General features: G+C 43.1%; 1 protein-coding gene across 1 annotated transcript in view; it reads right to left on the bottom strand.

The window, feature by feature from the left end:
• Positions 1-12,477, bottom strand: part of LOC141106900 (uncharacterized) — a 153,657-nt gene that overhangs the window by 18,304 nt on the left and 122,876 nt on the right. The window contains exon 30 of the mRNA XM_073597829.1: positions 4,435-4,644. Coding sequence (XP_073453930.1) covers positions 4,435-4,644 — 210 coding nt within the window. The remainder of the gene's footprint in view (positions 1-4,434; positions 4,645-12,477) is intronic.

The raw sequence follows: 12,477 nt of genomic DNA, 5'->3' as shown, positions 1-12,477 counted from the left end.
TGGGGGGGCGGAGCCTATACCCAGCTGTGCTGCCATGGAGCTCGTCAGGTAAGGAAAATTACGGTAAGTATTTGAATTAAATTTGTAGTTTTTGGTCATGCCCTCAGTTACCCCACTTCTGGACCACAGTCAGGCAAATCACTCAAAAATTCACCGAACACAAGATTCCTGATGATCCGACCTTCTTCCTGCTACATGTATCCACCATTTCACTTTATAAAAAAAGTCCTGCATCCCACTCTACTGGAAGAAATAAACACCGCCATCTATAGCGGGTTGGCTAAAGTTGGCTAAAGAGGATAGAGGAGATCAATCAAATGGAAGATCTAGTGCTCACTGTGCAAGGTCAACAGGAAAAATACTCTAAGACCTGGGGGCTTTGGAATCAGTTTGTCGTTCCTGCAGAGGGTATGGCCCTGCCCGCCGCGTACTCCGTGACTGTGCCCACGGGGTCGATGTCCGCCGGGGGCCCGCGATAGTGACAGGGAGCGCCATAACGGGGAGATGCCTATGTAAACAAGGCATTTCCCTGTTCTGCCTAGTGATATGACAAAGATCTACTGCTCCCTGTCATCGGGAGCAGTGATCGCTGTCATGTCAGTGGTAGCCCATCCCCCCCACAGTTAGATTCACTCCCTAGGACACACTTAACCCCTTGATCGCCCCCTAGTGTTTAACCCCTTCCCTGCCATTGTCATTTACACAGTAATCAGTGAATTTTTATAGCACTGATCACTGTATAAATGACAATGGTCCCAAAATAGTGTCAAAAGTGTCCGATGTGTCCGCCATAATGTCACGATAAAAATCGCAGATCGCCGCCATTACTAATAAAAAAAAAAAAAAAAATGTATAGTAAAAATGCCATAAAACTATCCCCTATTTTGTAGACGCTATAACTATTGCGTAAACCAATCAATATACGTTTATTGCGATTTTTTTTTTTTTTTGTTTTTGTTTTTGTTTGTTTTACCCTAAATATGTAGAAGAATACATATCGGCCTAAACTGAGAAAGAAATTAGTTTTTTTTTATATATTTTTTTGGGGGATATTTATTATAGTAAAAAGTAAAAAATATTGCTTTTTTTTCAAAATTGTCGCTCTTCTTTTTTTGTTTATAGCGCAAAAAATAAAAACCGCAGAGGTGATCAAATACCACCAAAAGAAAGCTCTATTTGTGGGAAATTGTCAGTTAAAGCGACGCTGTGCCGTATCGCTAAAGTGCTCAGAAAGGGGGTAAATTCTTCCGGGGCTGAAGTGGTTAGTAAAAAAATGCCATAAATCTATCCCCTATTTTGTAGACGCTATAACTTTGCGCAAACCAATCAAAATACATTTTTTGCGTTTTTTTTTTTTTTTTTTTTTTTTTTTTACCAAAAATATGGAGAATACATATTGGCCTAAACTAAGAAAGAAATTTTTTTTTTTTTTTATATATTTTTTGGGGATATTTATTATAGCAACAAGTAAAAAATATTGCTTTTTTTTCAAAATTGTCTGATGAAGACCTTTTTTAATTATAAAAAAATATTTTTTTTGGATATTTATTATAGCAAAAAGTTAACTTTTTTTCAAAATTGTCGATCTTTTTTATTTATAGCGCAAAAAATAAAAATTGCAGAGGTGATCAAATACCACTGAAAGAAAGCTCCATTTATGGGGAAAAAAGGACGTCAATTTTGTTTGGGTCGCACGACCGCGCCATTGTCAGTTAAAGCCACGCAATGCCGTATTGCAAAAAAGTGCCTGGTCCTTAAGGGGGAAATTTTACGGTCTGTAAGTGGTTAAATGTAATTTGTTTTTGGCCTATGTGTCGCTGGACTAATAGTTTGTTGTCGCAAGATGTAGTATTTACCCTGTAAACTGGTCAAATAAAATAAAGTATTCACATATATTATTGTAGAAATTGGAAGAAAAAAAGAAAAAAAAAAAAGGACTCAGACTCAGGATATTGTAAAGTGTAGAAATTTATTATTATAATTATTATTTATTTTAGGAAATTGGTATAAATAACACACAATAATTCAAACTTCGAATCTAAATCAGATCTTGTATAATAATAAAATGCATCAGATTTATTAAGGATTACGCATTAGCTGGGCGATAGAAAGCCAGCTACTTCTGCCTCCCTCCCGTGGAGAATCCGAGGTTGGTGGTGTTACGGAAGTGTTATCTTTATGAATTTTTTGATCTTTTGCTCGTAATTTGTGCGCGCCTATGTAAACAGTATTCGAACCACACATGCGAGGTGTCACCATGAAAGTTAGAGTGAGAGCAATAATTCTAGCGCTAGACCTCCTCTGTAACTCTAATTAGGTAACCTGTAATAGCGTTTAAAGCGTCGCCTATGGAGATTTTTAAGTACCGTCGTTTGTCACCATTCCACGAGCTTGCGCAATTTTAAAGCATGACATGTTAGGTATCTATTTACTCGGCATAACATCATCTTTCACGTTATACAAAAAAATTGGGGTAACCAATGTGTTTCGTTTTTTTCTTTAATTCATTAAAGTGTATTTTTTTTCACCCCCAAAAAAATGCGTTTGTAAAACCGCTGCGCAAATAACATGTAAAAAAATAAACATTTTATTCCCTAGGCAAAAAAAAAAAAAGTATAATGTTTGGGGGTTGCAATTAAACAAAAAGCCAGCCACTCGATGCGTCTACCTTAGTTAACTTTAATAAAGCGCACCAGCAATGACAGAGTCCATATGAGCTAACGCGTTTCGGCCGCAGCATTTTTGGGGGGTTATGAGTAATTTTCTAGCAAACAATTCCGATTTAAACTTGTAAACAAAAAAGTGCCAGAAAAAGCCTGACATTCAAGTGGTTAGAAATGCAAAAAGAAGGAAATGAGGACACCGCAATGTAGATGAGAAGAGAACCAGGAAGTGTAGAAGTCAAATCACACCACTGGAGTCTCCAAAGAAAAGAAGAAAATAAGGACACCCCGATGTGGGTGAGAGGAGAACCTGGAAGTGTAGAAGTTGGATCTCACCACTGAAGTCTCCAAGAAAAAAAGAGAAAATGAGGACAGCCCGATGTGGAAGAGAAGAGAACCAGAAAGTGTAAAAGTCAGATCTCACCACTGAAGTCACCAAGGACAGGAAGAAAATGAGAACACCCCGATGTGGGTGAAAAGAGAGCCAGGAACTGTAGATGTCAGATCTCACCACTGGAGTCTCCAAGAAAAAGAAGAAAACGAGGACACCCCGATGTGAGCGAAAAGCGAGCCAGGAACTGTAGATGTCAGATCACAACACTGGAGTCTCCAAAGAAAAGAAGAAAATGAGGACACCCCAATGTGGAAGAGAAGAGCACCAGGAAGTGTAGAAGTCGGATCACACCACTGGAGTCTCAGAGGAAAAGAAGAAAATGAGGACACCTCGATGTGGAAGAGAGGAAAACCAGGAAGTGTAGAAGTCAGATCTCACCACTGAAATCTCCAAGGAAAAGAAGAAAATGAGGACACCCCGATGTGGGTGAGAGGAGAACCTGGAAGTGTAGAAGTTGGATCTCACCACTGAAGTCTCCAAGAAAAAAAAGAAGAAAATGAGGACAGCCCGATGTGGAAGAGAAGAGAACCAGAAAGTGTAAAAGTCTCAGATCTCACCACTGAAGTCTCCAAGGACAGGAAGAAAATGAGAACACCCCGATGTGGATGAAAAGAGAGCCAGGAACTGTAGATGTCAGATCTCACCACTGGAGTCTCCAAGAAAAAAAGAAGAAAATGAGGACACCCCGATGTGGGTGAGAAGAGAACCAGGAAGTGTAGAAGTCATATCACACCACTGGGGTCTCCAAGAAAAAGAAGAAAACGAGTACACCCCGATGTGAGCGAAAAGAGAGCCAGGAACTGTAGATGTCAGATCACACCACTGGAGTCTCCAAAGAAAAGAAGAAAATGAGGACACCCCAATGTGGAAGAGAAGAGCACCAGGAAGTGTAGAATTCGGATCACACCACTGGAGTCTCAGAGGAAAAGAAGAAAATGAGGACACCTCGATGTGGGTGAGAGGAGAACCCGGAAGTGTAGAAGTCAGATCTCACCACTGGGGTCTCCAAGAAAAAGAAGAAAACAAGTACACCCCGATGTGAGCGAAAAGAGAGCCATGAACTGTAGATGTCAGATCTCAACACTGGATTCTCCAAGAAAAAGAAGAAAATGAGGACACCCCGATGTGGTCAAGAAGAGAGACAGGAAGTGTAGAAGTCAGATCTCACCACTGGAGTCTCCAAGGAAAGAAGAAGCCAACGGCAGCCTCAGCCCACCAGTTTTCTTTCCAATCCATTTTTTTCGTTCTTTGAACAGTCCCCAACAAAATCAGCAGCTGTGTGTACCCTCTGATGTCTATATAGATTTCCTATATGTTTAAAACTTTTCTGGCACTCCGAGCACGAAAAGGGGCCCTTCCGAGAGTGGCGTCTCTGATGTGTAAGAAGGTTTCCCTTCCGGGAGAAACATTTCCCACACTCTGAACAAGAGTAAGGGCGCTCCCCTGTGTGACTTCTCTGGTGTGTAAGAAGGTCCCATTTCTGAATGAAACATTTCCCGCACTCCATACAAGAGAAAGGACGCTCGCCCGTGTGAATTCTTTGGTGTTTGAGAAGAACTGCTTTCTGTGTGAAACACCTCCCGCACTCTGAACATAAATAAGGAACCTCGCCTGTGTGAATTTTTTGGTGCCTAAGGAAATTATCTTTGCGAAAAAAGCATTTTCCGCACTCTGGACAGGAGAAAGGAAGCTTACCAGTGTGAACTGTCTGATGTTTAAGAAAATCTTTTTTCCAAATGAAACTTTTCCCGCACTCAGGACAGGAATGAGCACGCTCCCCCGTGTGAATTTTCTGGTGTTTCAGGAGGTTTTCTTTGCGGAAAAAACACCTTTCGCACTCTGGACATGGAAAAGAACGACTGTCTGTGTGAACTGTCTGGTGTTTACGAAGGTCTCCTTTCCGAGTGAAACTTTTTCCGCACTCTGAGCACGAGAAAGGACGTTCGCCTCTGTGAACCACACTGTGCTTAAGGAGGTCAAATTTATCTTTGAAACATTTCTTGCAGTCGGGACAAGGAAAAGGACGCTCTTCTGAGTGCCTTATCTGGTGTTTACGAAGGTCGGCGTTCTTCATGAAGCGTTTCCCGCAATCCGAACAGGAAAAAGGACACACTCCGGTGTGGAATCTCTGGTGACTCGAGAGGTGACTCTTCTGTACAAAACATTTCCCGCACTCTGAGCAGGAGAAAGGACGCTCTCCGGTGTGATATCTCCGATGATAAACCAGTTGGCTTTTCTGTATGAAACATTTCCCACATTCGGGACAAGAGATCTTTTTGCCAGAGTGCAGCTTGAAATGGGCATTCAGGCTTTTTTTATGCAGAAAACGTTTGTCACACTCCGAACATGGAAAAGGGCGATTGTCTACATGGGTTTCCTGGTGGGAAAGAAGGTCTTCCTTCTGAGTGAAACATTTCCCGCACTCAGGACAGGGAAAAGAGCCTTCATCAGTCTGACTTTCTTGGTGTCCATTACTTTTTAAAGATTTCCCATCAACTGTTTGTGGAAGAGGAGTTGTCTTCTTCCTAACACATTTGTTGTACTCAGGGCATCGAAATATCTCATCACCCTTATGTGTAACAGTAGGAGATTTCTGAGGATTATCTATATCAGCTATTTTATTAGCACCATAATGTGGATGTGATATCTCGGAAGATTGGTCATGATTGGAAGAATCCATCAATCTATCTACACAGGAAAGTGTATAACATAGATTACGAAAATCGGGGTTTTCTCCTGGAGAACATTGAGTAATACCATTATCTTCTGCTTTAAGTTCTGGAGTTAAGATAGAATGCTTCTCTGAGGTATTGAGGACATCATGTCCATCTGTTGGTAAAGAAGTTTATAAAATGTTACATTTCTCATATTTTGCAGTCAGGATTCATGTATGTTGATCTAGCACATTTATAACACTAATATAGGGAGAAAAAAATCTGATCAAATTATATTGAGGAATGGAGATGGAACTTTTATATGGTGTACATACAGTACCTCCTCCTCATTTGTTGGGCACATGTTGTTATTTTGAGGAACCAGGGTCGACCTTTCATATGGTGTACAGTATCTCCTCCTCATTTGTTGGGAACATGACATTATATTGAGGAATGGAGATGGACCTTTCATATGGTGTACAGAATCTCCTCCTAATTTGTTGGGAACATGACCTTATATTGAGGAATGGAGATGGACCTTTCATATGGTGTACAGTATCTCCTCCTCATTTGTTGGGAACATGACGTTATATTGAGGAATGGAGATGGACCTTTCATATGGTGTACAGTATCTCCCCCTCATTTGTTGGGAACATGACGTTATATTGAGGAATGGAGATGGACCTTTCATATGGTGTACAGTATCTCCTCCTCATTTGTCAGGAACATAATGTTCCATTGAGGAATGGAGATGGACCTTTCATATGGTGTACAGTATCTCCTCCTCCTTTGTTGGGAACATGACATTATATTGAGGAATGGAGATGGACCTTTCATATGATGTACAGTATCTCCTCCTCATTTGTTGGGAACATGACATTATATTGAGGAATGGAGATGGACCTTTCATATGGTGTACAGTATCTCCTCCTCATTTGTTGGGAAGATGACGTTATATTGAGGAATGGAGATGGACCTTTCATATGGTGTACAGTATCTCCTCCTCCTTTGTTGGGAACATGACGTTATATTGAGGAATGGAGATGGACCTTTCATGTGGTGTACAGTATCTCCTCCTCATTTGTCAGGAACATAATGTTCCATTGAGGAATGGAGATGGACCTTTCATATGGTGTACAGTATCTCCTCCTCATTTTTTGGGAACACAATGTTATTTTGAGGAACGGAGATGGACCACCTGTATGGTGTATACAGCAGTGTTTCTCAACTCCAGTCCTCAAGGCGCCCCAACAGGTCATGTTTTCGGGATTTCCCTCAGATGAAAGGGCTGTGGTAATTACTAAGGCAGTGAAACGAATCAAATCACCTGTGCGAAATAATGGGAAGCCTGAAAACATAACCTGTTGGGGCGCCTTGAGGACTGGAGTTGAGAAACACTGGTGTACAGTATCTGCTGGGAACATGACACTATTGAGGAATGGAGATGGACCTTTCATATGGTGTACAGTATCTCCTCCTCATTTGTTGGGAACATGACGTTATACTGAGGAACGGAAATGGACCTTTTATATGGTGTACAGTATCTCCTCCTCATTTGTTGGGAACATGACATTATATTGAGGAATGGAGATGGACCTTTCATATGGTGTACAGTATCTCCTCCTCATTTGTTGGGAACATGACGTTATATTGAGGAATGGAGATGGAGCTTTCTTATGATGTACAGTACCTCCTCCTCATTTGTTGGGAACATGACATGACAACAGAAAAGAGACAATACAACAGCTAAACAAAAGGATTGTGTTAATTAATTAAGAATTACTTTAGGCAATCAGTAGTGTATCTTACACCAATATAAGTTTGCATGTAATGATGGTTATTTACCTGTATTGATATCTAGAGGTTTCTCTTCTTTAACTGTCGCCATCACCCCAGCCTTTTCCGTATGCTGATGATCAGCCCTCACATGCTTCTCTTCTTCTTCTTCTTCTTTAACCTCAACTTTCACATCTACCTGTAAATTATGCTAAACAAATTTCATGTTTGAAAGTAACATCTTTAGATGTGAGCATCAAGAACAAAATAATAAATAAAAGAACTTCATCTCTTTCAGTTTAGGTAACTTTTGCGTTCTCCCCACCTACCTGATGATGGTGAGGGATGGTGTGACCTTCCTGTGTGGAATCCTGGGAATACAGAGGACGGGGAGATCTCTCTGGTGGGTTCCCATTACTGGATCCATCTGTAGGAAACACACACACTGACTGAATACATTGTTTCTATGTGTTTATCAGATGATGGGGGATCTAGGTGGACCCTCAGTACTGCTCTCTCCTTTACAATAAAGTCTCCTCTTACCTGGTGATGTGAGGGGCGGCTGAATGTCCATCATGACGTCCTTGTAGAGATCCTTGTGTCCTTCTAAATACTCCCACTCCTCCATGGAGAAATAGACAGTGACATCCTGACACCTTATAGGAACCTGACACACACAATGATACAGTCACCATCCAGACACATCCCTTGTCTGTTACTGGATAATGTCCCAGAATTCCCAGCACCGCTCACCTCTCCTGTCAGCAGCTCCATCATCTTCTTGGCGGCTTCTATAATTTTTTGCTTGCGTTTTTCCTTTGGTTTCCGGAAATACGGTGGAGGCACACTGCTGAGGGATGTCCCATGTTGATAGTTGTATGGCAATTGCCCACCAGAAGCCTTCTTCACCATTTCATAATCCTTTAAAAAGTTGACAGTAACAACTATTGTACACTCTCAAAATCCATAATTCTTTAGTCACAGATATTTTATAAATAGAGATAAGAGTGATGTCATGTGACCTCCCAGAATCCTCCTCACCTCTCCAGTCAGTAGGTAGATGATCTCCATAATGAGGTCTAATATCTTTGTGATACAGAGATCCTGGTCCTCCTCCATCCTCATGTGATCCATACAGGACACTTCTCTCTGTAGATGATTAACAAACTGAGAATTATCTGCACTGTACTGGGAGGAATAATGTTTGCACAGAGTTCCTCCATAATATGGACATCTCAAAAAGCTTGTGATATTAACAAGGAAGTACTACCTGGTAAATATTAGTTTCATAGAGAATACCGGATTCACCCAGTATGCGGGTGACCCAACCGGAGGTGGGGTGTGACTGTGGGTTTACTGTTCGCCGCCCCCTCCAAAAAAATATACCACCAGCTGCCACTGGTTTGCAGTGTATGTACTTTAAACCAGAGGCTCTGGATGGACAGTTGGATAAATAATTCTATATTTAGGATGTATCCGGTCTATAAACCAGAGGCTCTGGATGGACAGTTGGATAAATGGTTCTATATTTAGGATGTATCTGATCTATAAACCAGAGGCTCTGGATGGACAGTTGGATAAATGGTTCTTTATTTAGGATGTATCTGGTTTATAAACCAGAGGCTCTGGATGGACAGTTGGATAAATGGTTCTATATTTAGGATGTATCCGGTCTATAAACCAGAGGCTCTGGATGGACAGTTGGATGATTGGTTCTATATTTAGGATGTATCGGGTCTATAAACCAGAGGCTCTGGATGGACAGTTGGATAAATGGTTCTTTATTTAGGATGTATCTGGTCTATAGACCAGAGGCTCTGGATGGACAGTTGGATAAATGGCTCTATATTTAGCAAGTATCCGGTCTATAAACCAGAGGCTCTGGATGGACAGTTGGATAAATGGTTCTATATTTAGGATGTATCTGGTCTATAAACCAGGGGCTCTGGATGGACAGTTGGATAAATGGTTCTATATTTAGGATGTATCTGGTCTATAAACCAGAGGCTCTGGATGGACAGTTGGATAAATGGTTCTATATTTAGGATGTATCCGGTCTATAAACCAGAGGCTCTAGATGGACAGTTGGATAAATGGTTCTATATTTAGGAAGTATCCGGTCTATAAACCAGAGGCTCTGGATGGACAGTTGGATAAATGGTTCTATATTTAGGAAGTATCCGGTCTATAAACTCTGAACAAGAATTTTTTTTTTTTAGAGTTTATAACTCTAATTATATATCTTTGCGTGTGAATCATCATCTGCTGAAGATAAAAGACATCACAGTGACTATGGAGGAAGAGGACGGACATGACGGGGGGATTACTGGGTGTAAATATAAAATAAGATCTTATTACCTCCTCTTCTGCCAGTTCCAGCAATGTCTCCTCTCTACTTCCTCCCAAATCACCTCTCACCCAGAACTTCCTGTTTATACTCGGACATCACTTCCTGTCTCTACTCGATATCTGCGTTCCACCGACAATACGTAGAATCAGCTCCAATGTTTCTTGGTCCACTCTTTACTTTTATTGTTTATGTAACACCCAAGTTAAAACCCAAACCATAATTCATTTTTTTTTGATGAGCCTTGTTTTAAAATGCATACATAAGAAAAACTAAAGAGTGAAAAAAATAAACTGAAAAAACATTTTCAAAACTAAAAAAAAAAAAAAGCATAGTATATATAAATAGTATAGTATACAGAACACAATTTTTTTTTAATTTAGTTGCCGTAAGATTCCTGGGCTCCTCCCCGTGTCACCATACTACAGGTTGTCTCCGGCTCTACCCTCACAGAACAGCCCCTGACTTGTCCTTTTCCATTGAGCCCCCCGCAGCACAGACTCGTAACAGAACACTTGGGTGAGCATTATACCATTGTGAGGAGCCAAGGATAATTATGGTAACTACCTAAAAAAAAAAAAAAAAAAACTATTTTCTGGCCCTCCTTCTCAGTCAACCCCAAAACTGTGACAGAAATAAAGGTAATTAATATTATTGATCAGGATGGAGAAGTCCTTGCCAGAGATACATCATATTTTGATATCAGCCGAATCAATAGATGTAAAATGACTGATACAGTATAATTACCATAAGATGTTTCTGTTGCCAACCAAAGTAAATTGTGTACGGGACACTACAGTGTGGGGGGGGGGGGGGGTGATGTAAAGAGGGGCAGAGGACACTGTTTTGGGGGGGGGGGTACAGAACATTACAGTGGGGGGAGTGATGTAAAGGGGGGCAGAGGATACTGTTTTGGAAGGGGGACAGGACACTACAGTGGGGGGAGTGATGTAAGGGGGGCAGAGGACACTGTTTTGGGGGGGGGGGACAGGACACTACAGTGGGGGGAGTAATGTGAAGGGGGGCAGAGGACACTGTTTTGGGGGGGTATGGGACACTACAGTAGGGGGAGTGATGTAAAGGGGGCAGAGGACACTGTTTTGGGGGGTACAGGACACTACAGTGGGGGGAAGTGATGTAAAGGGGGGCAGAGGACACTGTTTTGGGGGGGTACAGGACACTACAGTGGGGGGAGTGATGTGAAGGGGGGGCAGAGGACACTGTTTTGGGGGGGTACGGGACACTACAGTGGGGGGAGTGATGTAAGGGGGAGCAGAGGACACTGTTTTGAGGGGTACGGGACACTACAGTGGGGAGTGATGTAAAGGGGGGCAGAGGACACTGTTTTGGGGGGGTATGGGACACTACAGTGGGGGGAGTGATGTAAAGGGGGGCGGAGGGTACTGTTTTGGGGGGGTACGGGACACTACAGTGGGGGGAGTGATGTAAAGGGGGGGCAGATGACACTGTTTTGGGGGGGTACGGGACACTACAGTGGGGGGAGTGATGTAAAGGGGGGCAGAGGACACTGTTTCGGCAGGGTACAGGACACAACAGTGGAGGCGGGTGATGTGAAGCGGGCAGAGGACAATACAGTGGGAGGGAGTGATGTGAAGGGGCAGAGGAAACTTTATGAAGGGCAGAGGACACTGCTATTGGGGGGGGGGGGTGATGTGAAGGGGCAGAGGACAATACAGTGGGAGGCAGGTGATGTGAAGGGGGCAGAAGACACTGCTTTACGGGGCAGAGGAAATTTTATAAAGGGCAGAGGACACTGCTATGGGGGGGGGGGGATGATGTGAAGAGGGGCAAAGGACAGTTTTGGGGGGGTACGGGACATTACAGTGGGGGGGGAGTGATGTAAAGGGGGGCAGAGGGCACTGTTTTAGGAGGGTACGGGATATTACAGTGGGGGGATGTGAAATAGGGCAGGGGACACTGTTTTGGGGGGGTACGGGACATTACAATGGGGGAGGATTAATGTAAAGGGGGACAGAGGACACTGTTTTCGGGGGGTACGGGACACTGCAGTTGGGGGGGGGGAGTGATGTAAAGGGGGGCAGAGCACACTGCTTTGTGGGAGGTACGGGACATTACAGTGGGGGGGGAGTGATGCAAAGGGGGGCAGAGGACACTGTTTTAGGAGGGTACGGGATATTACAGTGGGGGGGGGGTGATGTGAAGGAGGGCAGGAGACACTGTTTTGGGGGGGTACAGGACATTACAATGGGGGGGGGTGATGTAAAGGGGGGCAGAGGACACTGTTTTGGGGGGGTACGGGACATTACAATGGGGGAGGAGTGATGTAAAGGGGGGCAGAGGACACTGTTTTGGGGGGGTACAGGACATTACAATGGGGGTGGAGTGATGTAAAGGGGGGCAGAGGACACTGTTTTGGGGGGGTATGGGACATTACAATGGGGGGGGGAGTGCTGTAAAGGGGGGCAGAGGACACTGTTTTGGGAGAGTACGGGACATTACAGTGGGAGGGGGGGGGGAGTGATGTGAAGTGAAGGAGGGCAGGGGACACTGTTTTGTGGGAAGTACAGGTCACTACAGCAGGGGGGGTTTGTTTTTTAAAGGGTGCAGCCCCCCAACCCCCCAGGGATCTTTGCTCTCCTCCATGTTGTCCATGTAGATCTC

This window comes from Aquarana catesbeiana, linkage group LG08, assembly GCF_042186555.1.
Source record: "Aquarana catesbeiana isolate 2022-GZ linkage group LG08, ASM4218655v1, whole genome shotgun sequence".
Classification (NCBI taxonomy): Eukaryota; Metazoa; Chordata; class Amphibia; order Anura; family Ranidae; genus Aquarana; species Aquarana catesbeiana.
This window is presented reverse-complemented; position numbering and strand designations above follow the sequence as displayed.